The sequence below is a fragment of the Sporothrix brasiliensis genome (assembly GCF_000820605.1).
Source record: "Sporothrix brasiliensis 5110 chromosome Unknown Cont15, whole genome shotgun sequence".
NCBI classification, from domain to species: Eukaryota; Fungi; Ascomycota; class Sordariomycetes; order Ophiostomatales; family Ophiostomataceae; genus Sporothrix; species Sporothrix brasiliensis.
The window spans coordinates 1,538,670-1,566,405 of record NW_024467134.1 but is presented as its reverse complement, the minus strand read 5'-3'; the positions used below and the strand labels follow the sequence as shown (position 1 = coordinate 1,566,405).

At 57.1% G+C, this 27,736-nt stretch overlaps 6 protein-coding genes across 6 annotated transcripts; 3 read left to right on the top strand and 3 right to left on the bottom strand.

The window, feature by feature from the left end:
* Positions 1-2,815: 2,815 nt before the first annotated feature.
* On the bottom strand, positions 2,816-8,696 carry SPBR_05469 (uncharacterized protein; the record flags this gene model as incomplete). Its single annotated transcript, XM_040763733.1, has 2 exons — positions 2,816-3,493; positions 4,101-8,696. 2 exons carry the CDS (start codon positions 8,694-8,696, stop codon positions 2,816-2,818), a joined length of 5,274 nt encoding a protein of 1,757 aa, XP_040622223.1.
* A 4,814-nt stretch (positions 8,697-13,510) lies between these two features.
* On the bottom strand, positions 13,511-14,785 carry SPBR_05966 (casein kinase II subunit beta; the record flags this gene model as incomplete). Its single annotated transcript, XM_040764228.1, has 2 exons — positions 13,511-14,482; positions 14,627-14,785. The coding sequence occupies 2 exons, from the start codon at positions 14,783-14,785 to the stop codon at positions 13,511-13,513; spliced, it is 1,131 nt and encodes a 376-aa protein (XP_040622222.1).
* A 1,310-nt stretch (positions 14,786-16,095) lies between these two features.
* On the top strand, positions 16,096-19,030 carry SPBR_05590 (pre-mRNA-processing factor 6; the record flags this gene model as incomplete). The annotated part of the gene is made up of 2 exons (XM_040763853.1): positions 16,096-16,454; positions 16,606-19,030. The coding sequence occupies 2 exons, from the start codon at positions 16,096-16,098 to the stop codon at positions 19,028-19,030; spliced, it is 2,784 nt and encodes a 927-aa protein (XP_040622221.1).
* Positions 19,031-19,324: 294 nt separating this feature from the next.
* SPBR_06251 (uncharacterized protein) lies at positions 19,325-19,803 on the bottom strand (the record flags this gene model as incomplete). Its single annotated transcript, XM_040764513.1, has 2 exons — positions 19,325-19,596; positions 19,692-19,803. The coding sequence occupies 2 exons, from the start codon at positions 19,801-19,803 to the stop codon at positions 19,325-19,327; spliced, it is 384 nt and encodes a 127-aa protein (XP_040622220.1).
* Positions 19,804-21,642: 1,839 nt separating this feature from the next.
* On the top strand, positions 21,643-23,526 carry SPBR_05752 (uncharacterized protein; the record flags this gene model as incomplete). The annotated part of the gene is made up of 2 exons (XM_040764015.1): positions 21,643-22,123; positions 22,193-23,526. The coding sequence occupies 2 exons, from the start codon at positions 21,643-21,645 to the stop codon at positions 23,524-23,526; spliced, it is 1,815 nt and encodes a 604-aa protein (XP_040622219.1).
* Positions 23,527-24,221: 695 nt separating this feature from the next.
* Positions 24,222-27,431, top strand: SPBR_05565 (uncharacterized protein; the record flags this gene model as incomplete). Its single annotated transcript, XM_040763828.1, has 2 exons — positions 24,222-24,319; positions 24,368-27,431. 2 exons carry the CDS (start codon positions 24,222-24,224, stop codon positions 27,429-27,431), a joined length of 3,162 nt encoding a protein of 1,053 aa, XP_040622218.1.
* Between the last annotated feature and the right edge of the window lie 305 nt (positions 27,432-27,736).

Below are 27,736 nucleotides of genomic sequence, written 5' to 3'. Positions count from 1 at the left end.
ACGCGGCCGGACAGGGACAAATGAACACGGTCTCGAAAACCAGTACGGCGTTCCGACCAGCACTGCATCATCACCGGAACGATCGCCGTCTTGACCGGCAGGCAACGACCAAATCGCACCTCCTGATGGCGTGCATGAGCATCGCCTGTCATACCCCCTTGCTTCAGTGTGCCTGCCACGTCTGCCTACAGAGACTCGACGCAACACACCGTTGATCTGTTATCGCCGGGGACAGTTCGCGGAGCTGGCTACGATGGCCAGTTTGGACAGCGAGATGAAACCGTTGGTGACAGGAACCATCGGCCACGACCCTTGGTGTCTCGGAGCCTTTTGTCCAAGTGAAGTGAGCCTTTGAGCTGTCAGAACGGAGTACTGAAGAAGGGGTACTACCATGACGATCAGGGTCTGCTCGATTCTGGGGCCTCAGTCATTGTCATCCTTTTCTGATATCTGTAGAGAGTGTGTTCCTTACCGGCTATGTTGTAGGATGAGGATGGAGAGCCCCAGCGAAAATGGCAGTGCAGCGCTCCCTGCGAGCCTCGCCATCTGTCGGGTCAGCTTTCATGAACAGAAATGTTTTTTGGGGAGGATCAGTGAATTTTGGACGTCACAATTATCTGAAAAGCTGAATAAATCGAGTCCCAAATAATAAAAAGTCCAATGGAATATCCCATAAAAAAATTAAAACAATAAACAACCTATTTGGGTAAACAATTGTAAACCATGTAAAACAGAAGACGAGGTTGTCCTGCACCTATGGTATCAAGGGGTTTTCTCAGTATATTTCCTTCAACGCAAGGGAGACAGTGCATCACGAGACCACATTTCAAGATGCTGCCCAGCCTTCTTCGCCCCTCCAGTAGTGCGGTCGAATAGCTCGTTTTTGGCAGGCGCGAACGGACGGTACAAAACGGCAGACCGAATGGGGACCAGTGTGCCCGAAGGCGAAAGCCGCGCCACTGGCCCCGCGACGACCATCGGCGTAATTGATGCATCCGGGGACAGGGACGGAGTCTCTCAAGACGCGACGTCGAAGGCGCGGCCAAGCGCGTGACCACAGGAAGTGAGTTTTGAAGTCGAGGTTTCAAGATGCGCGCAACGAGTACGAGGTGGATTCTGCTGCGAAAGGAAAGAGCATACCTCACTCTTGCCGTCAAACGCGACATCACAAACATCGGCACTCGTTTAATCGAGGAAAGAGCAATCCTGGGCCGCAGTTACCCGCCGAGCCTGCGTCCCGTCGAAAGAAACATACAGCCGCCTTCCCTTCCCGGCGGATGCACGTCAGCCAGGGACGCAGCACAAAGCCCCTCGCTCCTGCCTCCTCGTTGCATCGCCTCTGCGGCTTCACCTTCCCTCTACCGAACCCAATTGAACCGCCCCTATTCGAGTCATTCGAGTCAATTGAGCCATCAGACAAACCCAAGGCCCACGAAGGACACGACATAGAACGATCCCACCGCCAGACCGTAGTGATCGATTGCTGGAGGCCTGCGCCCGTCGCACATGATTCTCACGGGCTGTCCGCACTGACGGCATTGAAACGGTAGCCCCACTAAAAGCCCGCCAGCCATCGCCTCGTCTCACGCCTTGTCACCCGACGCATCGTATCACGACTTTGTACCGTGTGTCGCTGCTTTTTACTTCCGGCCGTCTCTGGCTCCGCAGCTGGCCAGTTCAGGTCTGCGTCCCACTACGTCCCTCGCACCATGGCGCAAATCGGCAGCCGCGAGCTCATCTACACCGTGGCCGGCATCCTGCTGGCGGTGCTCCTGGCCTCGGCCTTTCGCACCCCCGTCATCCGCCGCCACGGTGTCCCCCTCCGGTAGGTCTCTAGCGTCTCTGGCGTCTCTGGCATCCCTGGCAGGCCCCCGAAAGGTCACCGGCAGTTCCCGGGGCCTGCTTCGTCCTCGTGCGTTGCACAGTTCTAAACACGTCCCAGGAAACCACCAAACACACTGCCACTGCTGGGCAATGGCATCCTCTTCCTGCAGGCGCGCCAGAAGCTGTTCGCATGGTTCGTCAAGTGCCAGCGCCAGTTTGGCTACGAGACCTTCCAGGTCGCCGTGCCCACGCTGCCCCCGGGCGTAGTCATCAACGATCCGCGCAACCTCGAGTTCATCTTCAAGAACGAGGGCAGCCTCATCGGCAAGGGCAGCTTCGTCCGGGGCATGCTCTGGGACCTGTTTGGCCACGGCATCGTCAATGCCGACGGCGACGTCTGGCGCACCCAGCGCAAAGCCGGCCTGAGTTTCTTGAACACGGCCAACATCCGCGTCCTCACCGACATTGCCCTGCCGCAGTATCTGGCCGACACGCTGCGCCGTCTGCGGCTGCAGGCAAAGACGGACGAGCAGCCAGTTGACCTGCAGGCCGTCTTCCACGAGCTCACCTCGTGCATCATGGGCCGCATGGCCTACAACATGGAGATGCATGCCGACGACGAGTTCACCATGGCCTTTGACTACGCGTCGGGAGCGACGACCGAGCGCTTCCAGAATCCGCTGTGGTTCATCACCGAGGCCGTTGCCGGCGCGGCCGACCTCCGCAGAGCGCTGGCCGTCGTGAAGGCCTTTGGCCGGCGCATCGTATCCACGGCCGTGGCCGACCGCGCGGCCCAGCATGGGGGCAAAACGGCGTCCTCGTCACAGCCCCTCCTCACATCCACAGACGCCGGCAGCAGTCTCGCCGACAGCAAAATCAACGAGGTGTCGGGCAGTCTTATCCAGTCGCTGCTCGATGCCATTTCAGACCAAGAGATTGTCGCCGATGCCGCGCTCAACTATCTGTCCGCAGGTACGTTGTTGTCCGTCTCTCACACTCTTTTTTGGAGCACCTCTGCTAACGTTAACACATAGGACGTGATACGGTCGCCCAGGGCCTGACCTGGACGTTTTATATGCTCATGAAGCACCCCGACGTTGTCGACAAGATTCGCCATGAGGCCGGGGGCGTGCTCTTTGCAGACTACGACGGCAGCGACAGCCGCAACACCAACCACAGCGACAACGGTGTCGACAACGGCGTCGACGACAGTAGCCGAGACTTTGCCCGCCTCACACCCGCCGCCATGCCCTACACCATGGCCGTCTTCTACGAGGGCCTGCGCCTCTTCCCCCCCATCCCCTTTGAGATCAAGCAGGTCGAGACCGCATGTCTCGTCCTCCCCGACGGCACCGAGCTCCACCGCGGGGCCCTCGTCATCTGGTGCTCCTGGGCCATGAACCGCGCCCACCGCACCTGGGGCGCCGACGCCGACGAGTTTCGCCCCGAGCGGTGGCTGCAGCCGTCCGGCACAGATGCTGGCGGCCCGCAGCGCCTCGTCGCGCGCAGTGCGTCCGAGTTCCCCGTCTTTCACGGCGGTCCGCGCACGTGCCTGGGCAAGAAGATGGCCGAGTCCGTGGCCGTGCAGACCATGGCCGCCGTCGCCTACTACTTTGACTTTGCGCTGGTGGACCCGAGTGTGGAGCGCGTCACCAAGACGAGCTTGACGCTGCCTATGGAGGGTGGATTGCCGTGTTACGTGCGGGCCCGGGACGTTTGAGAAGAATTTTGCAAAGGTAGCACGGGAGTAGATAATGAAACCATTGTACGAATGAAAGGCATTGAACGTACATTGATTGCCAAGCTGCAAAATGATGCAATTTGGTATAAAGGTTTTTTTATTTCTCAGAATGTATTTTCCTTTTTTTATATTCCTCTAGTACGTTTTGTTAGTATATGGACTATCCCTCTCCCCATGTCCTCCTCTCGCTGCCTGTAAATCACACAATCTATTGGTATGCCGCTGTACTTCTTGAAAATCAAGGCCTTGTCTAACCCCTTTTTGAAGCTTCCACTCTTTACTCTCATTCTATTATATGAGTTGTGAACAGAAAACAAATTTAGCCTGGCTGTAAACGAAAGAAAAAGAAAAAGAAAATATCATCAGGATATTAAAAGAAAATCGAATCGGAAGTCGTGGCCTCAAGGGTGAAAGACGATGTAGAAGTAGTTGGGGCGGTTAACGCCTGTTGAAGTTCAAGAAGCGGGACTGAGACAAGGTTAGTAGCTGCTTTTGGGGGGAGGAGGCGTGGTGGAGGGGCCCATGATCTACTTACAGCAAGGAAGATGATAATCACGTTGCTGGCAATGAACGAAAGGTAGATGCCCAGATCGCGCCAGCGGTTGTCAAACGACAGGTTGAGCGGCTCATAGAACTGGTCGCCCACCTTGTACGCACAGTAACCGCAGTCGGACATGGACGTCGGGTTGGCAATGTAGCCCGAGCCGCCACGGCTGAAGAAGGGCTCCATGTAGTCTTCGCATGTCATGTTGGACGGCGGCTGGAACACGTTGAGCTCGGCCTCCTTGCACACCACCGGCAGGTCGTGCAGCGCCGTGACCACCATGCCGCCAATCAGGCGCGTGAATGGGTCCAGCTGGTACAGCCACGAGCGCCAGAACGCGGGCATGTTGGCCGACGAGATCGTGACACCGCAGAACAGCGCAAACGTAATCATAATAAACGGGTCGAACTGGCTCGAGATGAACGTCGACGGGGTCAGCGCGGAGAGGGCCTGGCCCAGCGTAATGCTGAAGAGCTCCGTGATCAGGACGAAGAAGAACTGCAGACCGGCACGCGACGTCTCCGTCTGAAGGCCGGGCATGTAGTACAGAGGCAGGAAGAAGGCCACAGCGCACAAAATGGCGTACGGCAGCTCGGCCACCAGCATGCCCAGAGCGAAGACGGGGCCGCTGTACATCTTGGACGACGACTCGCGGAAGAAGATGCTGCGCTTGATGTGGTACATGACCTCGACGGGCGAGATGATCAGCGCCGGCAGGACCGTGACCTGGAACATAACGAAGACCTTGTACTGCAGAGACGAACGCGAGTCGTCCAGGTTCAGGTACGTGAGGCCGGTGAGCAGAGCAATGACGACGTGGTTGAACAGGCGGGAGAACTGGTAGTTGGCCTCGCGGAAGAGCGCGACGCTGGTGCGGTGCACGACAATCCTCACCTGGTGGATGAACGGCGAGGCGTACTCCTTCTGCGGCGCCACCGCCCTGATGCCAGTGCCGGTCGCAGCCGACTTCACCTGCTCAAGCGTCAGGTCGCCGTCGCCGCCAACAACACCGCTGGCCTCCAGCTCCTCGCGTCTCACGGCCTCGATGCGCTCGGCCTTGATCGCCTCAATGGATGACTTGACCTGGACGAACTCGGGGCTCTCGGCCCACAGTTCGGCCCAGTCGCGGTTGCCAATACGGGGTGAACTGCCAGCACCGATGGCCTCCAGCATGAACTCGGCAACGTTGTCCGTGTCCTTGGCGACGGCGCCGTTGCGCTTGAAATAGGCGCGGAGAATGTCGGCGTCCTTGCCAATGTCGCCAAAGTAGATGCAGCGGCCACCAGAGCGGAGGAGCAGGAGACGGTCAAACTGGTCAAAGAGGGCGGCGTTGGGCTGATGGATCGTGCACAGAATGGCCTGGCCGGCAGCGGCCAGCTTGCGGAGGAAGCGGATAATGTTGTAGGCGGACTGGGAGTCGAGACCGGAGGTGGGCTCATCTAGGAACAGAAGCATTTCGGGCTTGGCCGCCAGCTCGACACCGATGGTGACGCGCTTACGCTGCTCGACGGTCAGGCCAGCCTCGGGAAGGCCGATGATACAGTCGGCCAGCTCTTCCAGCTCCAGAAGGCCAATAATTTCCTCGACGTAAGCGTACTTCTCCGCACGCGGAGTCTCGTAGGGCTGGCGAAGGTCCGCCGAGAAGCGGAAGGCCTCGCGGACGGTCTGGGACGGGTCGTGGACGTCCATCTGCTCGGCGTACGAGGTACTGCGCTGGAATTGCTTGCCGGGCTTCTGGCCGTCTACGAGCACACTGCGCGAGGGGGAGATGACGCCAATGTTCTTGCGGGCGGCAAGGACATCGAGTAGAGTCGTCTTGCCGGCGCCCGAGGCACCCATGAGCGCCGTCAGCGAGCCGGGCTTCACGTAACCGTAGACATTGTCGAGGAGGCGGCGCGTGCCACCTGCGACGGGCACATCGTAGTTCAGAGCCTCCCACGTGAGAATGCTCTTGGAGTTGATGCTGAGCTCGGAGCTAGTCACTTCTTTCTTGGTGCGGCGGCGCTCGTCTCGCTTCTCGAGGAGCTGCTTGTTGAGCTGCGTCCGCTCCTTGCTCGGGCGGCTGTACACAAGAGCGGCGTTGCCGCCCATACCAAACCGGACGATCTCGCCCAAGATGACGTTGAGGAAGAGAAAGAAGACAATGATGGCGAAGACGATGCCCCAGTTGCGCCACAGATCGTTGGGCGAGTACGAGAAGCCTTGCTCAATGTAGGCGGTACCCGACACCATATTGGTGCCGTAGACGGAACCGGGAAGCGTGCAGACTTGGTGGTTGATGTCGTCGTAGCCTGGACCGGAGGGAATCAGTGTCTCGGGACTGCATACCATGGTGATGCGACTGAACTCGTTTTCCATCATGGCGCTGAACACGAGACCCAATATGTTGATGTAGTAGATCCATCGCAACCACACCTTCTCCGACTGGTACTGGATCAGGTAGCCGGACGTAATGATGAAGAGAGTCACTATGACGACAGCCATCTTGTTTGCGTAGTCGAAATCAGGACTGATGCAGCCCACAATGCGGACGAACAGCGTCATGGCAATGTTGCCGGAGAGAATCATGAGGAAGAACGTGAAGAAGGCGCCAGGGCTCCGATAGAGGTCGCTCGCAAAGTAGACAATGATACAGAAGACGAAGATGCGCGTGACGGCAAAGGCCTGGTCGACAATGATCTGGGCAAGCCAGAGTGCCGATGGTCGATGGAAGGCGTAGGCTCGATGTTTGTTGAGAACACCGCGTCCCAGCATAATCGTGGACAACTCGGCGAAGGCTTCAAAAGCGTTGAACAGCAGCGAAATGAACATGAGACCGCCCTTGCCAAAGGCGCTTTCGGTGGTGACTGGGAGGCGCAGGTAGAGGGTAGCGAGGACGATGGCGATGATGATGCTACGGAACCAGGCGAGAGCAAGAGCGACCTTGTCCTGCCACTTCAGGACAAACTGGCGCTTGATCAGGGCCCAGATCTGGCGGTAGAAGGGGATGGCATAGACGGTGCCACCGGCACCCCACTGCTTGCTCTCCTTCACGGCAAGGCGGAAGTCGTGGTACTTCTCCTCCTCCTCAGGCAGGGTGGCCTTGTAGGCAGCCATCTCGTCGCCGAGGCGGGCGGCAAACGTCGACCGGTCAAAGGCCGCGGCGAGCGATGGTGGGTCATGCGGGGCATTCTCCTCGGAGAAGCCTGGTGCGTAGATGCGTTCGTACTCGTCGGTGCAGCCGGTCAGGTAGTCGGGCGTAGTCTGGCGCGGACGGGACTCGAAGCCGAGACTCTCAAAGTAGCCACGGGCCTCCTGGGCAGGGCCGAAGTAGGCCTGGCGACCGCCGTCGATGACAAGGACCTTGTCAAACTGGGAGAAGATGTTCTCCGACGCTTGGTAGAGAGACACAAACGTGGTGGTCTGGTAGAGAGTGCAGTAGGCGCGCAGACACTTGACAAAGTCGAGTGCGGTGGACGCGTCGAGACCGCGAGTGCTGTTGTCGAAAGAGACGACGCAGGCGTTGGTGCAGAGCATTTCAGCAATGCTGACACGCTTCTTCTCACCACCCGAGATACCACGAACAAAGGGGCCACCAACGACTGTGTTCCGGGTGTGCTCAATGTTGAACATCTTGAGCATGGTGTCGACGACCTGGGCCTTGAACTTGGCCTTGGTCATGCCCTCCGGCAGCTTGCCGGCCACTTTGGTGTCGAGCGCGAAGGCGAGCGTCTGCTCGACGGTCAGCGTGGCGTGGTGGACGTCGTCCTCCTGGTTGTAGACGCACTCGCCGCGGTAGTCCTCAAACTCCTTGGCGGAGAAGGGGCCGTAGGTGACCTCGCCGTCGAAGCCCGTGTAGCCGTAGCGCTGGTTTGCAATGGTCTTGAGAAAGGTCGTGCATCCGGAGCCAGGCTTGCCGAGCACGAGCACCATCTCGCCAGGCTTGCAGACACCGCGGAAGTTTTCGAGGATGGTTCTCTGCTTGCCCCGGGGCCCGCGGCCCATCCAGCGCAGCAGGGGGCTGATAACATCGAAGAAGCCCACAATGGCGTCGGGAAACGTGCGCACGTAATTGGAGGTGCCGCCCATACCGCGGACCGAAAACTGGTCCCAATACACACCAATATGCTTCGGCCGGATGCCCGCCGCGCGCTCTGCCGCCAAGCTGCCACGCAGGTAGCTCTCGAGGTCGAAACGGTCCTCGCTGCTCTCATCGCCGTTGTCGTCGTCGCCGTGGGCATCATCCGCGGACTTGCCTGCGACGGCTTTTTCTGTGTCGAGCGGGATACGGTTGTGACTGGCGCGGCTCTCAGTGCGGCTTCGGATGCGGCTTGCGCGTGAGAGGCCTGACAGCTCGTGCTGTAGATGTTCAAACTCGTTGACGGCATTCTCGACAGAGACGCCCGGGTCCGGGCGTGTGGTCCCGTTGGGGTTGTTGCGGCGGGCCTCTTCGCGCAGGTTGTCGAGGTCCACGGTGGCGGCCGTCGAGACAGACGACACGGACGGCCGGGGGGCGACCTCGACCTCGTCTTTGCCGTGCTGGTAGCGGGGATCGGACTGGGCAGCGGCCCGCGGTGCTGACGTCTCGTTGGCCACGGCGGGTGCCATTGCTGCGGCCGGGGTGGTCCCCAACTCCAGGTCTTTTTCCGCCATTGAAACGCGGGAAGAGAGAAAACCGAGAGTCGTATAGCAGTGACAATGGAGTTCGGCAAGGAGGAACGTTTTGTGATAGTTTTGGATCGACCAGAACTTGGCGATGCTGCGTGCAAAGGCGCAGCTGGCGGTGAAGTTGCTAGGAAGGTGTTTCTTAGAATAAAAGTAAAGAATGAGAATCAACGGAGAACGATGAGGAGGTAAACAGGAAGCAAAAGGGCAAAACCACACAAAGCTCTCTCTGCCTCTTGTCAGGAAAAGAAAAGAGAGTAGCGACAAGAGGACAGGTTAAAAGGACAATACGATCCCGGCGACAGTTTGAAAACATGCACCGCGTAGTGAAGAAGGGGGTAAGGAAAAGGACAATGACTCCTTCTTGGAGATTCGCGGGCCGAATAAAGTTTAGACTTGGAGAAGGAAAAAGGAGTTTTGTTATTTATTATCTGGAGTCGAAAACAACAGGGCCATAGGCCGGCAATGCGGGAGGGGGCAACTACGACCGAGTCAAGTCCATCTCGTGTTGGCAAGGGCCGGCCGCGACCAAATGCAACAAAAAAAATCAAGAACGGGCCACTACGGGTGAATGGACGGCAGCTAAAAGGGAAGGCGCAGCTTACAAACGTTCTGGCCAGTGTTGTTTATTCGATATCTCCATCTTGGCAAGGAAGCTACGAACGTGCATCAAGGCAGCCCGTGAAGCGCCATCCTCCTCTCTCCGCTTCTTAATTCACGGCGGTCAGCTACGAAGCAGCCCTTCTGACCTGGGGTGGGGGGGAAAGTGCGATGCACTATGTCGTACGACCACTTGACACGACCGCTAACTCCACTCGGCGCCATCTGCACAGTAGAAAAGGAAGGAACAAAGGACCAGCCGCGGGCAACGCGGTCAACGGCGAAACGGCGCAACAGCAAGTCGAGAAAGACGTCGGGGGTGGGCTCCACCACCTCAGTCGCACCTTGTTGCCGCCAGCTCGTCACTTCCGTGGTCAACCATTGGCGCCCCTCTTCGTCCCAGACGATCCACGCGACGGCAACAGGCCTCCATGCGCGAGCTATTGGCCCTTTTGCGGAGCCTGCTGGCAGAACATCGGCTTGACTATTTGACACGAAATGGGGGCAGCACGCGGGGCGGATGCACCGATGCCAATCCGAAGAAAAAAATGCAAGTCGGCTGTGTGAGTCGACCGGCCAGCGGATTTACAATGATATGGCAAAAAAGGCCCAATGGTGAAGATAGTGCTGAAGGCAGGCAAGTGCAAATATGCGGTCGCTGGCACCTTCTCGTTCTTTGAAGAGACGAGGACCACGGCTCTTTCCCCCGTGACGCATTATGATTCATAATTACACGGCCGAGAACAACGAGATGAAGCGGAGTATTACTCCATACTCTCCACGACATACGGAACCAGAACCACCATTGCCTACTCAGAGCAGCTTCATCGCTTCATCTTTTGGGGCTTGCGATTCTGCGCGCGGAGTTTGCCCACACGCTTTTGCGTTATCACCCTTGGGTCATGAATTGCGGGATGTGGTCAAGAACGACAAAAAGAATAAAAGCAAGACGGAAAAGGGAAGACGGGCAGATACAACCTACTTTTTAATGGAGCATTACCGACAACAGGCGAATCGGGACAGAGCACTTACATGGAGAGAAGGAACAAACGCGAGGGATTGCATCCACAATACACGACAGGGGGTGGTCGAGAGGGAAGGAGGGGCCGGACGGCAAGCGTGATAACGAGCGCTGTTTCTGTTTTGCTTTCTTTTGCTCGTCTTTTATTTTTTTATGATTTTTATTATGATTATTATTATTATTATTATTTTTTACAATGGGGGCCACTAACAACACTCTGAAGAATGTGCATTGCTGATAGTGCCTAGCGGCTTGTCCCAAACTGAATCATGGCGAACTGAATGGGACAAAGGCGACATGAGACGAGAGGCAAGACGGTTGCAAAGTAACGACTCTTACAAGATGGAGATGCTGCTTTTGCCTTGATCAACCCAGTGTCGTGTAGTAGTGGGCAGGTGCAGGTGTAGAACGTAGTATGCAGCCGTAATGTGTATAGTGCAAATATAGAGTGTAGAATACGCCAATTGTGAAAGTGAAGAACGGAAGGCGCGAGGTAGCAACGTCGGCTGGCTTTTGTCCAGGGAAGTGGCGATGGGCGAGTCTCTGCAAAATTCTCCCATGGCAGGCACTAGGACACTGAGTATCCAGGGCTGAAAAAAGCACCCTAAAACCCGGACGCCCAGCTTTGGTGATTACCTATCGCCGCCCATGGCCAGGCCAAGGATGGACTAGGTGAAAAGGGTAAAACGGGCAAGGGAAAGCGGAAATGGAGTTTCCAGGGACCCAGACAAAGCAGCCGCTAATTGTCTCGTCGTTCGGATATGCTTGCAACGTAAGTTACATCCGTACCTCGTGCTTTGCACGCTCCGCCAGGACAGTTGATCCTTCCGTTTTAGATAGTTCACATTTGTATGCTGGATAATTACTACGCTCGCTTTGCGCATGCCAGGCAGCCAGGGTCGTTCTTTCCTTGGCCCATCTTTTGCAGAGGAAGGCGCAGTCCGTGTTCTCATGGATGCACCTGCCCGCTTGACGCTAACATTGCGGAGGCCATTTCCGGAGTCAACATGGCGAACTGTAATCGAACTGCAGGAAAAACACAAACATACGCAGAAGGCCCCGACTTTGAAGTGCATGGAGCTGCAAGCTAATGGGAAAACAATGAGAAGGATACCTTTCCTGTGCATCGTATTTCGTACTTCTTGTTTTTCGTCTTGCTTCTTTTGACTGTATGACTCCCCATGCGTGGAAAGAACGTGGTCTTGGCACCGAGCACGGCACGCAACAATCGCCTAGCGTCAACGCGACGCTACGGACTTTGGAGTGCGGTTGACTGCCAGAGGCGGAAAGAGCAAAGGAAATAAAACAAAATAAAAATAATGGGGCTCTTGCTCATTTTTCTTCTTCTACTGCGTCCTTCCCGTTTGACAACGGTAAAATTTAATGAGGATTTAATCTACGAAGTACTGGCCGATGCCCACATCCCTCGACCTCAACTGCGCAACGCATCGTCGCCTCCTTGACCAACCACTTTGAGTGCTGTTGCATGTATTACGCCGTATTACTGTCCAATAAATACCCGGCGAATGCGAAATACGATTCACATTAGACTGTTTGACACCGTGGGGAATTTTTTTGTTTTATAAGGAGTTGGTGTGACGTGAATGTGACAGTGTATAAGTACCGTATAGAGGAAATGGAGGAATTAAGTAATAGATCAATGGAAACCGGAACAGTTATTAGAGTTTAAAGCCATAAAATGCACTGACCGTGTACAGGTTCAAAGAAAAGAAAATAACAGACCTGGACGTTGGAAAGGCGGTGAAGGAATGAGAGCTGCAGCTGTATTATATGATCCAGGACTCGATTTGATATGCAGATCAAAGACAGAGCAAGGACATCGCGGTGTCCCGACGTAAAAATCGAAGCTGACGAAAACCAATCATCATGAGGATGTATTTATATTTGTCTAGTGCCATAGCTATTTGTTTCAACATCCGATTAGTATGGCTGTTGTGGCTTGCAACGACGGTGACATTTTATGCCGGGTGTAAGCCTCCCGAATTTATCAACAATCATGGTAGTAGGGACGGATGTTGAGTCTACCGACACGGGCTATCGGGAAGACCGCGCTGACATGAACTGCTGCACTGGCCTCTCGATGGTTTGACTGTTTATTATTCCACAAGGCGCCATCAGAGGGGTGGCAGTGGTACGGATGGAAGCCGGAGGGTAACCATGGACGTGTTTTTATTTTTATTTTTTATGCCCGTATTTTAACGTGCTGTTGCCAAGCTACAAGCTTTGCTCGGACAAGACCACCAGAAGGACTCGTCTCCAGAATTATTTACAAGTCACACGAGGCTGCTGGCTATTTGGCCACGGCACAGTAGAGCCGGCCGGCTTGTGCCAGACTCAACGTAGCCAAGCAGCTGTTGTGTAGCACACGCAATATATGGGGAGTTGCAGTTGGCGCGGTTAATGGCATATGGCTGGCAACACGTTGGGTGAACTGACGAGTCAGTCATGCAGGCTGCATGGTAATTTATGTGCGTCTGTATCGTGCAAGTGAGTAAAGTTAGAGTGGACGCATGATATATGTAAAGAACTGTGGAATATTATCTGGCGAAGTCGGAGAAGCAACTGATTGAACCGGGTCGTGATCATAACCGTCGTGTCCTTTTCTGATTGTCTTATCATCCTCGTGCGCGCCCAATTGAATACTGGTGAGTGGATTTTTTCATCGCATTTCCTCGTTCGATCTTCTTGTCTCCTCCCGCGCTTCGTTCTTTTTCTTCGTTCTTTTCTCAGTGCTAATCATACTGCACAAATCACGATGCCCAGTTGGCCCCTGCAAAGAAGAATGACGCCAAAAGCAAACACTTGTTTGCCTCCGTCACTGGCCCGGAGATGCTCCCATGCAGAGCTCGCACAAAACACAGCGTTGTATGGTAGTATAATAAGAGTACGGGAAACCGCGCGAGAAGCAAATGCAAAGCGATATATATAATAACAAAAAGACAGACGAATCCATCAGAACCTCCCATATGCCCTTCCTCGATCTAGATGCACGGGATACACCTCTCCACGTCATCGAATTCCGGTTTCCCCTCCACCCCGTTCGTTCTCACTTTTCCGTTTCTCCGCTCCTGTGCGTCCCAAGTCCGTACTGGGCCATGGCAGCCTGATGCACGACCTACAGCTCAGACTCCACGCCGTTGGCATCCACTGTCATGGGGCTTCCATTTTGGTGTTGCCGCAGCTGTGCGTCGGACGGCAGGCCTGTTGAGCCATCTGCGCTTCGTGCCAGCTGCAGTTGTGTTGTACCGCCGTCTGCCGGTGGTGGTCGCCGGCCACTTCCTGCCACGCCTGTGCTGCGGTCGCCGTTGGCCGCGTCGGAGTCGCTCTCCTGCACAACGTCACCGTCCGAGTCCGCGCCGTCGTGGTGTTGCTGCTCTGCCGCGTTGTGCCGGCGTGTCTCGTCGAGCTCGGCAATGTCGTCGGGTTTGCTGCGCAGCCACTGCATGCGTGGGCCGGACCGTGCGCGCTCGGACACGCGGAAGCCGTAGATCTTGGGTTCGAAAATCTTGCCGTGGCCGAGGCCCGGCGCGGTGTTGCGTGCGTAGATGCCGTTGACGGTTGGCGAGCCCCCGCTCTGGCCGGCGTACAGCGACGAGACGGTGGTGAGGGCCTCGACGCCGTTCTTTGTGAGGTCGTACTCGGGGAAGGTGAGCAGGAACAGGGCGCCAAAGGTGCGGCCGAAAAACGCGCCGTCGACCGTCTGGAAGCGGCTGTTGGGTGGCACGTAGACGTCGAGGCACGACGGGCAGAACAGCTTGACGGTGTCCTCACCTGGTATGTCGGACAGACCCACGGGAAGCGTTCTGGCCAGGTTGCAATATGTGCGCGGGCACACGCCAAAGTGGCTCAGCTCGTACTTTTCGGACATTTGCTGGATGCCTGCCCGCGAACAGATAAACCGCTGGTGTATCAGGCCGTAGAGCAGCTCGGCTGAGCCTTCAATCATCGACAGGTCGCTTGGCATCCTGCTGTGGTTGCGGCGCTCGCCGGTATGCCGCATGCGTTCCTCGCCCGTCTCGTTTTCCTCGTCGTCATCGTCTTCTTCCTCGTCGTCCTCGTCGTCTTCTGGCTCGACGTCCAAGATCATCTGTGGAAAGGGGAGAAGTATTAGTACACGTCTGTTTCAGAAGCGCCATGGTCGACTTCGGCCCGTCCCGCTCAACAGGCCACACCACACCGACATGGCAATGAAGTCCCCCATTTCCCATCACCACTCCCAGCCTGTACATACCTCTAGTGCCTCCTTGTACAGCTGCACCTGCGACTGCAGGCCTGTTAGGTTAAAGTCATCCTCGATAAAGTCCTCTGAGACCTCGGCAAAGTACTCGTGGCCCAATAGTGAGCAGAACGACGCGATCCAGGTCTCGGGTGTGCCGGATGATGTGGACATCTTTGTTCGTCACGCCGGCCGCTCCCTTGCGAGACGGCACGATACGTAGGTGGAGATGGAGGCGGTATGCGGTTGCGGTTGCGGTTGCGGTCGCGGTTGCGGTTGTGCGGGTGTGCAGTGTGCAGGCGTATGTTGATACGTCGTGATATGTCGAGATATATCAAAGGCGTCGTGCTCGCCGCTGCTGTCTACCCCACCCGATGGAGACGGCGCCAATGGTCGCGCGGGACAGAGACGGGGACAGGTCCGGAGATGAACACGTGCGGCTCGGGTGTCGTGGTGGTGCGCAGCCTGCCAAGCTCGGTTGACAACAAGTACCGGCTGTGACGTGTTGTCCGACGCGTGTCAATGCCTCGTCAGTCGTCAGCGACAGTCTGAATGTCGTGACGAGGTCGATGTGGTTGGCCCAAGTGGCGCGGGTAAGGATTGGGCCTCGCAGCCACAACGCACAAGCGGTCGTCTGTCGGTTGTGCGGCTGGCCACGGGGGTCGATCGTTGGATGACGCGCTCGACGGACCAACGAGGGGCCCGAAACAAAGCGGCGTAAAATAAAAAAAAACGAGCCAACGACAGTAAACAGAGGACCGCCGATCAGATTGAGAGGGGCGCAAGAGCCGAGTCAACGAGTGGATGTCAACGGCTCCGCGATATCTGGCGTCTCTGGCGTCTCTGGAGTCTCTAGTGGCTTTCGTGTCGTAATCAATGCCGGTTCGCCGTCGGCATTGTGTATTTTCGCGGGCGTCGGTGTGCGGCTGGTGTCTGTTGCCTCGGAGGCGGCCGTCGATGTCTGGAAAGCTCGGCCGCGAGGATTTGCGTGCGGGCGTCAGAGGGGAGCAAAGAGAGGGCGGGGGTTCAGAAATGCCACACAGCCTGCAGATGTGACGCTGTTGGCTGTGTTTTCGCGCCTGCTGTTTAGCTTGGGACGGGCTAGGCAAAAAAAGGTGCCCTAGAATGCACGAGGCAGGGACGTCCAGCCCTCGAGCAGGGAGGAGCGAGGGGTCCACACCCTGGCCCGTGCGTCGTCCTTTCCACAGTACTCTATCCAGCTAGGTGCGTTATCTCCACGTGATGCATCTTGTGCTCTTATCGCGTTGGTCCGCCACCCTGTTAGGCAAGCAAGAACCAAGACCGTTCCACGGTCAACATCTTTTTATCGACTTCATTGCATCTTTCCATCGCATTTCTCTTGCATGTCCGCCAGCGTCGACGTGTTGCGCCAGCACCGTCTTTTGTTTTCTATTTCCTTTTAATTTAATACGCTCTTAGAATTTTCTTTACAAGTCCCTCCCGGCAGGCCGTCCGACGCCAAAATGTCTGCCCTTCCCGACTTCCTGAGCCAAAAGGCGCCCGAGAACTATGTCGCCGGCGTGGGTCGTGGCGCGACGGGCTTCGTCACGCGCTCGGACCTGGGCCCGTCGCACGAGGGCCCGACCGACGAGCAGATGAAGGCGGCGATCGCCAAGCGGTCCATGCAGCTGCAGAACAAGGCAAACGGCCGCGACTCGAAAGACGACGACAAAGACGACACCGCCGACGATCCACAGTACCAGGACCCGGACAACGAGGTCGGCCTATTCTCGGGCGGTATCTACGAGAAAGACGATGAAGAGGCCGACCGCATCTGGCAGGAAGTCGATGAGAAGATGGCGAAACGGCGCCAGAAGCAAAGGTTCGTACTCGCACCCGCCCTCCGCAGGTTTTATTTCTGTTTCTTTTGTGTTTTTATTCGAGTACAACGACGAGTCAAGCAAATGGTTTATCGTCTGCGTGTAGATGAACAGCTGACCGACAATGATTTTTTCTTTCTTGCACCAATTCAGGGAAACACGCGAGCAAGCCGAGCTCGACGAGTACGAGCGCCAGAACCCGACAGTCGAGGCCCAATTTGCCGACCTGAAACGTGCATTGGGCACCGTCTCCGAGGAGGAGTGGCTCAGCCTACCGGACGTCAAAGACATGACCGGGCGCACGAAACGAGAGCGCGAAGCCCGGCGACAACGCTTCTATGCCGTACCCGACACGGTCCTGGCAGCAGCCCGCGACGGCACCGAACTGGGGACGACAGTGGCCGACGACGGCGAGCCGGGCGGCGCCAACAAAGACGGCACGGTGACCAACTTTGCCAAGATCGGTGCAGCCCGCGACAAGGTGCTGCAGGCCCACCTCGACCAGGCCTCCCACTCGACCAACGGCACGAGCACCGTCCTCGGCACCTCGACAAGCGTCGACCCCCGCGGCTACATTACGTCGCTCAATAAGCTGGAGACGGCCGAAAAGGTCAGCGTGAGCGACGTCGACTTTGCGCGCAAGCTGCTCAAGTCGGCTGTCGAATCGAACCCCTTGAGCGCTCCCGGCTGGATCGCCGCGGCGCGCGTGGAGGAGCTGGCCGGCAAGGTCGTGGCGGCGCGCAACGTCATTGCGCGGGGCTGCCAGCAGTGCCCCAAGAGCGAGGACGTGTGGCTCGAGAACATTCGTCTCAACGAGAACCGCAACGCCAAGGTCATTGCCGCCGACGCCATCAAGGCAAACCGTCGGTCCGTGCGGCTGTGGGTGGAGGCCATGAAGCTCGAGACGGACCCGCTGTCCAAGAAGCGCGTCGTGCGGCGGGCGCTGGACCACATTCCCGAGTCGGAGGCGCTCTGGAAAGAAGCCGTCAACCTGGAGGAGGACCCCGAGGACGCGCGGCTGCTGCTCGCCAAGGCGACGGAGCTGATCCCGGCCTCCATTGACCTGTGGCTGGCCCTCGCGCGCCTGGAGACGCCCAAGAACGCAAAGGCTGTCCTGAACAAGGCGCGCAAGGCCGTGCCGACGTCGCACGAAATCTGGATTGCTGCTGCGCGTCTGCAGGAGCAGCTGGGCGAGGGAGGCAAGGGCAACGTCATGAAGAGCGCCGTGCAGTCGCTCGTCAAGGAGTCGGCCATGCCAAAGCGCGAGGAGTGGATTGCCGAGGCCGAGAAGTGCGAGGAGGAGGGCGCCGTGCTTACATGCGGCAACATTATCCGTGAGACACTCGGCTGGGGCCTTGATGAAGACGACGACCGCAAAGATACGTGGAAAGAGGACGCCCGCGACAGCATCAACCGCGGCCGCTACGAGACGGCACGTGCCATTTATGCCTATGCGTTGCGCGTGTTTGTCAACAGCAAGACGCTGTGGCAGGCTGCCGTTGACCTGGAGCGCAACCATGGCACCAAGGAGGCGCTCTTCCAGGTGCTCGAGCGCGCGGTCGAGGCCTGCCCACACAGCGAGGTGCTGTGGATGATGCTGGCCAAGGAGCGTCTGCTGGCGGGCGAGCTGGATGAGGCCCGTCGCGTCCTGGGCCGTGCCTTCAAGCAAAACCCCAACAACGAAGACATTTGGCTCGCAGCCGTCAAGCTCGAGGCTGAGAACGGCTTCCCCGACCAGGCACGCCAGCTGCTGGCGACGGCGCGGCAGAACGCACCCACCGACCGCGTCTGGATGCGCAGCGTCGCGTTTGAGCGGCAGCTGGGCAACAACGACGCTGCTCTGGAGCTTGTCCAGGAGGCGCTGCAGCTGTTCCCGGGCGCCGCGAAGCTGTGGATGATGAAGGGCCAGATCTACGAGAACCTTGGCAAGGTGCCGCAAGCGCGCGAGGCGTACAGCACCGGCGTCAAGGCCGTACCCGGCTCTGTGCCGCTGTGGCTGCTCTTTGCGCGCCTCGAGGAACGTGCGGGTGCTGTGGTCAAGGCGCGCAGTGTGCTGGACCGCGCACGGCAGGCAGTGCCCAAATCGCCCGAGCTGTGGTGCGAACTGGTGCGGATCGAGCGGCGCGCCGGCAACATGGCGCAGGCCAAGGCGCTGATGGCGGCGGCGCTCAAGCAGATGCCCAAGAGCGGCCTGCTGTGGAGCGAGCGCATCTGGTTCTTGGAGCCGCGGACGCAGCGCAAGCCGCTGTCACTCGAGGCCATTAAGCAGGTGGACAATGACGCGCAGCTGTTCGTGGCCGTTGCGCGTATTTTCTGGGGCGAGCGCAAGCTGGAGCGCGCACAGAATTGGTTCGAAAAGGCGCTCGTCCTGGACGCCGACATTGGCGACTCGTGGGCGTGGTACTACAAGTTCCTGCTGCAGCATGGCACGGCGGAGAAGCGCGCCGATGTCATCTCCAAATGTGTGATGAATGACCCGCGGCACGGCGAGCACTGGCAGGCAATCGCCAAGGACCCAAAGAATGCCAGCAAGGGCGTAGAGGAGATTCTGAAGCTGGTCGCAGCCGAGTTGTCCTGAGAGCGTGTTTCGCATGACTTTTCGCTGTATGTAACAATAATAATAGTAGGAGCACATGGACTGGATAGATAGATACCCTGTATAGTATTGGACCAATGGAAAGCGGACATTTCAAAAAGAAAAAGTAAAAGAAAAAACAACGTTGGGAAGCAAAATAGAGATGAAGATGAAAATGATATTATATGAACAGCCAAGGAACAAATGTACGTAGCCCGTGAGAAAACATAAAACTAGGCCGTGTCGTCGTCGGCCTCAGGTCTTTTTTCCATTCTCGGTGTGCGAGAGTCGCCTCGCTCATTTGCCGCCGAACCAACCTGAGACGCCATTCTTCGTCTTGGCTGCGGCGTCCTCAACCTTCTTGTCGAACGCATCGATCGACTTGTTCACGTTCGACCGCGTCTCCTCGGCCTTCTTGCCGACGTCGGCCGCCGCCCGGTTGTACTCGGTCTGCACCTTGTTGATGGCCGAATCGACCTTGGCGCCGGCCTCGGCTCCGTACTTGTCGATGTCCGTGCGGAATTGGTTGGTGTTGCCGCCGGCACGGTTGCGGACCGACTGGAGGTCGCCTACCGACAAGGTATTAGTGGGCTACAAAAAGCAATAAGAAATAAAATAAAATGTGGATCAATCAATGACACCAGCATTCACCAGGGGGACGCACTCTCAAACTTCTTCTCAGCAACCTTGGGGTTACCACCCGCGCTGTAGAGGTAGTAGCCAATACCGCCCGCAGCGGCGATGCCGAGGTAGAGCGGGGTGCGAGAGCGAGACATTGCGATGACGAGTGTGAAGGAATTGAGTTTAAAGTTAGGTAGACAGGGTGAGAGTGAGAAGGGCTGGGTTGGGATGAGAGGTTGCAGGCCACGAAGACGGTTTGGTGTCGTGTAGAGGTTTGTTTTGAATGAGAGAGGAAGCTTCAAAAGGCGGGCAGGTGACACGATCTCAGGGGGACAGAGGTTATATATAGCTTTGCATTGAGGGAAAGAGGGAAGGAGGGAAGGAGGGGAAAAGCGATGTTGGTGGCTCTGACTTTGGTCGGTTGTTCGCTCTTTCTACGAGGTACTTGACCATTTGCTCTGCGTGCCTGCTCCTCTCGGGTCTCAAGACGCAACGTGCACCTTCTTTCTTGCTACTCTATTCGCCAGATCCTGCCCACCACTGGGTCCAGCCCCTCGTTTTGTATGTTCTTTCCTATTTTGTCACTGTAAAGCATTGCTCTCCTGCCCCATGGAATGTACACGCTAAGCACATGCAATTGTCATGGTGAAACAAGTATCTCAGATGGCGGGAGCCAGCACAGCTGTTTCCTAGCTCTCTGCATCCTCGTTTTCGGAACACTTTGCTTTGTTGCGAGTCATGACGTAATAGGAGGACTAGTACGCCGCACTGGAGCAAAGGGACAGGCGGACGTGAGCAAAGTACGCAGTAATTACTGTACTGTTCCAAGGCGGCTGTGGTGCGACCCTAGCAGAGCCACTCCCATTGTTCCTTCCCTTGCAGGCCCTGGAAGTCAGTACGGTAGCGACTGCGGTAAGGTTGAAGATGCTTCTCTGCTGCATCCCGTCGCCCCTTCTTGTTTGAGATTCTGAGGATGCTCCCTGTGCCACTAAATGTATGCTAATAGATACCAAACTCGCCTGCTGCTTGGGTACTAACAGACGAGCCCGTAAAGTGCGCATTTCTGTCACCTGGTATACACGCGAGAGCAAATATGAATATGCCGTAAGATGCGACGGAAGACTCGTAGACAGGACGAGATAGACAGGTATCTCCATCGCGCCTCCCCGGTTCAATTTTCTCGAGGCCTGGAAGGGCCTATTACGTCACTAACAAAGGGAGGGAGCAAATTCCGTAATACAAAGGGAGAAAGCGCGACCCACCGCGCGCAGACAGGCAGGCCAATTGACACATCGCACTCGCGAATCGATCGAGTTCGGCCTGTCTCTTATGGCTGAGCTAAGGCTGGCCTTTCTAGAAGAGGGCGTCGACAGGAGAGCTACCTGAGCTTTATTGAAACAACTCGGTCGCATGTTTGTTGACGCCTCGTTAGGTTCGGTTGCTCTTTCCATTGCATCGTCAACCTTATTTTGACTCTTTCCTATTCTAAAATGGGCTTCGTCGTCATAACGGGAAGTAACGGTGTGTTGAATCGTGCATTGGAATGCAAGCCTACTGTTTGTTCGCTCCTGCCGCCTGACGTATTAATGCTGTTCTAATACTAGAGGCCCAGCTGAAAATCTGCCTCCTTTCAGGCGTCCCAAACATGGTTCACAATTTTATCAAGTATCTTTGTGCCCGTGCGCCATTATAGACGCCACAGGCCACCCACAGCTCGCACTCCACTGTCGCCAAGTCAATCAATATACGCGTTTTTCTGCCGTCGCCATGGTTTTCCCGTCCAACTTCTGAACGGGCCTGATCGCACGATTTTTGTGTACGCCCTCTGCCTTTATACTGTCCTTTCATCCCTCCTTTTTCCGTGTCCCATCGACAGTGCAGTTCGTTATGTCAGCCTTGTCTTGACTCCACCGATCTCTCGATCCTTTGACCCTTGAACCCCTTGGTCACCTGGCCCTTCGGGCCCTTTGATCGCTTGGACACCTGGCCTCGACATGCCCAAGATCAAACCCCGGAGCTCACGTCGTGCTCCACCGCTCAAGGAGAGCGACTACGACCACGAGATCATCCTCGTCGACAGCGCGGCGGATGACGCAGGCACGAACACCAATGCCGTGGACGCAGGCGATGGAGCGGCGCCAGAGACTAACGTGGCGACGGCTGCCGGCCCGTCCGCCGAATCGTCGGCACCAAACACGGCTATCGACACCGGCGATGGTGCGGGTGATGAAGCTACGAGCCGACAACCCTCGGACACGGCCCTGACTCCTAATCCTGCAAGGCCACTATCGCAAGTGCCCTCCGCGTCATCTTCTACGCCGCTTCTGAATACGCTGTCGACCGTTCCAACAGCCACCATTGATGCTAGCCGCGCCCCGAAGAATCCACCACAAGAACAAAGTTCCTCCAGATATGGAAGCATATCCAAAATCGTGTCGGTGCCAGAGGGCAGAGCACCGTCCGTCCTAGTCGAAGGTACGCAGGGCCGGAGATGCAGTTGTCTGCACTTAACAAATATCTTTGTCTAACATGCCGGCTGTACAGACGCAACACCCGACGGCGAGGTCCCCAGCGGCACCAATACAAAAGGCAAGCAGACGGCGGTAACAAGAGCAGATGCAACACCCGTCACTGCGCAACCCAGCCGCCAGTCCATGCAGTCCGTGCGGTCTGCGCAGTCTGCACAATCCGTCCGCCTCGAGTCTGAGGCCGCTATCGACATCCTTTATGAAAATGAGCGCGGCGGGTTTCTCTGCGGCATTCCCCTGTTTTCACGTCAAGCCCTAGGCAACCTCGACCCTTCGCCATGGACCAACTACGCTCACGGCACCAGTCCGACCGACATCAGAACGGCACAGGTGCCGGACCCGACGTGGGAGTGGGCGTGGCCTGAGTGGCGCATCAACCGTGACGAACAGGGCGTACAGGACGAGAACGGCTGGGAGTACTCGTTCATGTTCGCCAAGTATTTTACGTGGCACGGACCGACGTGGTACAACTCTTTTGTACGCCGGCGTGCGTGGATCCGGAAGCGCGTCCGGCGCAAGGTCCGGCGCAAGAACACATCTGCCTCGTCTGCCGCTGCTTCAGTCATGGGGCTCGGCGAGATTGACAGCGTCACGGACCCTCACCTGCTCAATCCCGAGTATTTCACCGTCTTGTCGGCCTCAGAAACACGCCGCAGCTCTAGCAGAGTGAGCAGCCGCCACGCCAGCCGCCTTAGCCTGGGAGCGGCGAGCGTGGGCAGTGGTCCAGGCGAGGGCGCGAGCGGCGGTGAGGGGGAGGTCGATGGCCACGAAGGCCACGACGGTGGGTACATTGAGATGCCCAAAGAGATCCTCGATGCCGATATCCTTATGTGCTTCTTGCGGGCGGCGCGCATCGACCGGGAAAAGATTGAGGCCGTGGACAAATTCATTCACGACGCCCGCGAGGATCTTGTCCGCCTACAGGACTGTATGCACGAGATCATGGCTTTGTTTGTCTTCCAGGCATCGCGACGAACGCTACTGACTCAACTGATCGAAGCACGCGACGAAGCGGTAGAGACAAAAGAGAAGGCCGCCGCAGATATCGAGGCCTCTGGGGCCGACAAGGGCAAAGTCGCAGAAGCAGGGACTCGCCCGAAACCCGCAAACGACGATGCCGATGCCGTACACAAACTGCAGGCACTTGGACGCCGCGTCGGCTATCTTAATGCTGCCGTGAAACACGCCGACGAGGAGGTGCGCCGCTTAGAGTACTGGAGCGACATCAAGGCCATGGCACGTCGCGGAGAAACGAACGGCGCAGTCGGCCAAGGCGAATGGGATGCGCACCAGTGGCAGGGTGTGGACAACAGCGGCCCCAAGCCTCCTCCGCCCAAGTCGCCCACCTAACCGAAGACATAAGGGGGGTTGATGACCGCCTAACCCGGAGACGACACAGAGTCTGGGTCTCTCTCTTGTCATTTACCCCCATTTTCCTTTCATTCTTTCACACTACGTTTTACTTTCTGTATCTTTTGGTGGTCCTCCTTTTTCGTCCATCGATTTTCACTCATTCGTTCATTCGACTTTCGTCATTTGGATTTAGCGATAAAAGCATTGAACAGGCGTTTCACATGGCATTGATATATGAGGCATCGAAATACGAGCATCCTTAAAATGCATTCCTACTTGCATTTCGAATTGCATTGAGCAAGCTTTATTGTGTATTAAACTGCAATGGAAAATGATGTAATTACGTGGTGACAGCGCTTGGTTCCCTGTAGTTTAAGTGTAGTTGCTTTCAGCGCCAACATCCCAATCGCGGCTTCCCGATATGTAGCGCGCCTTATCGATAAGAAGAAAATACAAACAGCACTAATAATGCCGAAGAACGACGTCAAAGCCAAAAAGAAGGAGCCACCCGCAGCAAAGCGACCTTCCTTTTATGCAGCATTCCTTTATTTACCGTCTACCATACGAACCCCCTTTTTTCAGCGCGACGTCCTCTCTTCAACACGAACGATCCAACCCCCGACATCTCGCACGCTCCACCGTCCTCTATGGCTCGAGCACCGTTATAGCAGCCGACTGCGCCGCGTGCAACAATGCAGAGGCTACGGCCGCTACTCAGCGGCGGCCGACCAGTACCGCCCAGGTCAGCCGCCGGCCGATGTGGTGACGGCCTCGGCCCTGCGTCGATAGGGTGTTTGCGGTTACGATTGCTTACACAACGCTCCTTCGGCCGTCGCAGGCCAGAGACGACGCACAGCCGTCGCTTCAGCACGAGCCGTGGCGTCTTCGCCGGTGCGGCAGAGCAAACCAAGGCTGACATTGTCTCGTGGGTGGAGCTTGCCAAGGAGCGGGAAGAACGGAAACAGCGAGAGATTGAGGAGCAGAGGCGCCGTGAAAATGGCGAGGTGCTCGAGAGCACCAACACCGACGGTGTGCCGCAGCCGACTCCATCACCAGGCGCCACGCTGCTGAACAGCCTCGCAGGCGAGCCCATAGTGCCCCGTCCCGCCAATCTGTCGGTCTTGGTCGAACCTGCAATGGACTATGAGCATCGCAGCGAGACATTTCACAGTCGGATGCGGCACGGGAAGTCGGTCTTCCGGCAGGAGCGGCTCGAGGTGATCCGGCAGGCGCAGCTTCGGCCGCTGCCCGACTGGCGGGTCATTCTCCAACGGCTAGCGGCGGCCACACCAGGAAAGGACGAGCTGTTGGTGCCGGGCGTGGGTGGCACTCTTGTGGCACCACGGCTTGCATCCGGGCTGACGCCATCCCAGTTTGTACAGCTCTACTCAATGAGCCGTACGGCGTCTCCCCTGGCACCACTTCTACAGCAGCACTTGCCGCACCAGTCCGGAGCACCGGGCTTTAAGTCGCAAGCAGGACAGTATCGGCGGAACGCTGTGTCTCTTGCATTTCCAGGAGACAGCCCGTCTATCCAGGAGCTGCTGCATGGCGTTGACGGGACGCTCTGGAAGATATCAGGGCGCTCCGGTTGCATCCTTCGGTTGTACCGCCGCAATGCGGGTACACTAGGACAGACACAGTCTGCTGACGATGTGACGGACACAAATGCTCAAAGACAAGATGCCGACCATTCCTGGCTGCTCACGCTTTCTGGAACAATGCCATCAATCTACCGTGCCGCGAGCGAGGTGACCTTCTTTGCGAAGGATGCCGTGCCCGTGGCAGTGAGCCCAAACGTGCGCCTGGATGATAGACGTGCTGAGCAGCCACCGCCTTCTTCAATATCACCAACACAGCTGCGGCAACCAGTCAGCAGCCAGGCCGAGGACCAGTCCTCTGAAACCGCCCCAGACCCTACGGCCACTCAGACCTGGAGTCTGGTTTCGTCTTCCTACTATCTCGACGACAGCAAGCAGCTCGCCGATTACGTGCTGAGCCCTCACGTTACTGATATCGGCGCCCACGAGATTCCACGGCCAGAAGTGTGGACGCGCGAATCGTTTGTGCGATATGTAGCGGCGCTTGTCAACGGCCGGCCACCGGCACACCTTGCCCCGCAGCTGTATCCCCAGAGCAGCAGCTGGTCAAGGAGGCAGAGCACGGAAAACGACGATGAACGTGGCAATCACGCTGACGGCCAGGCCCAGGGCCAGGACACCTTCGCCACGGCCGATAGCAACCCAGTCCTCAACAGCCACGACCGCACCGTGGCCGATCTGCTACACTCGCTTTTTGATGACGATGCTGTCAGGGACGTGCTGTCCCTGTCGGCTTTCAAGCTAGCCTTGGCGTTTCTCAGCAAGCACGGCGAGACTTACCGCCCCGAGGCCCGGGCACTCTTTGTGCGTGCCGAACGGCTTCGTCTGCGTATGGACACGGATACGTTCAACATCCTGCTTGCCTCCGTGGTCAAGACGCAGGACCTGCGCAACTTTAGCTCGACTCTGGCGCTGATGGAGAACCGGGGACACATGCCCAACCTGACGACGTGGGTGCTGTTCCTACAACTGTTTGAGAGCGAAGAGGTGAAGCGCCACATCTTGCACGCAATGCAAGCCCGGGGCGGCTTGCTCGACTCCCCCGAGGCGCGGCAGTGCATCGCCCAAGAAATGGCCGAGTACGATGTCTTGCGGGCTATCGCCGAGCATAGGCAAGAGCAGAGGGAAAAGAGGGAACAGAACCAAATCTACAACGACGACTACAACCCGGCCGCTTTTTTCGATGGCTTTATGGCGAGCCAGGCCGAGCGCTACGGCTCGGACTGGTTGACGCGGCCGGCAGCCAACCGCATCCTTGAAGTCTTTGCAAGCCACAGTCGGTTTGCGGAGTGCCAAGAGATGCTTGGTATCTTGACACGGAAGCAGGATTGGCGTCACCGCGTTGAGCAGGCCAAAGTCCAGAAAAAGCAGCAGCAACAGCATCTTCTGCAAGAACAGCAACACCAACAGTCGCTGTCACCGCAAAATGAGCCATCCAACCTGGTGTCCGCCCAGGCGCTCAACACAACCAGTTTCAACATCGTTCTAACCCACGCCAAGCGGCAGTTCAAGCTGCGCCATGCACTCGCCATCGTCCGGCAAATGGATGCCGTCAGTGATGGTGTCGTCGGAACACGAGTCGACAACGAAGCCGACCAAGACCAAGCACAAGTTCCGGTCGAGACGACCACACCGGCCACGGTCGCAATTACCCGATCGCCTCCCAGCACCAGAGCCGTGCCCGCAGACGGTGTCACCTACCATCTACTCCATGAAATGGCGTACCACCGCCGCATGTCCTACGCAATGGGCGCCGTCTGGGTCTATGCCAGCATCTTGCGTCGCACCAACCACTGGATGAACAAGAAGGCCGGCCGTGTTCTGGCGGGCGATACGGGCCCGCAGACGGCGCACCTTGTCAAGGTCCTGCGCGGTGAGTTTGGGGGCCAGGATGGCCACCACCCTGGACGGGACCGCGCTTCCTTTGCATCCATAGGCGCTGCCGCAAGCGCGCGCTGGGCCTCGTACTACGACGGCTGGGAGCCGGCATTGCCTCTGAGCCAAGTTCTCGAGGAGGCACTGGACCGTGACAATGCGCTGCTCAAGGACCGTTTCGACCAGGGTGTTCTGGGTAGCGAAGAACGACACGGTCGAGATGGCCGGCCGCCGCCGCCGCCACTACGAATTCCGCTTCGCCGGAAACTAGTCACGCGCGGCAAGAGCAGAGGCACGAATAGGAGCAGGGGCCCCGAGTACAGTCCACAGGGCGGGCCAGCTTATGTCGAGATCCAGCCCGACTGGCTGCCCCCAAAGAAGGAAACCAAGACCACCAAGCAGCCCAGGACCACCTCGAGATGGTGAGGCTGCACACGATTTCGTGTCAATTCCATGTACATATTATGGACACCAAACCTCGCATTTTCGCATCATTGTTATGGCGTCAGGGGACCATATAGCTTCCAATCTCTGTGTAATCATTAAGTCGCCTTATTTTGTATACCAATACCATTCATCACCCGCTGGACTTTTGTACCTTAATACGTTTCTACGACTTTCAGCTTTGAGTGGCTTTTGCTTGCTCTTCGTTTTAGATGACCTAAGGTGTATATGCGTTTATTTATTTTGTTGACAAGTGTAATATATAGGTCATGTCACGGCATGTCTTG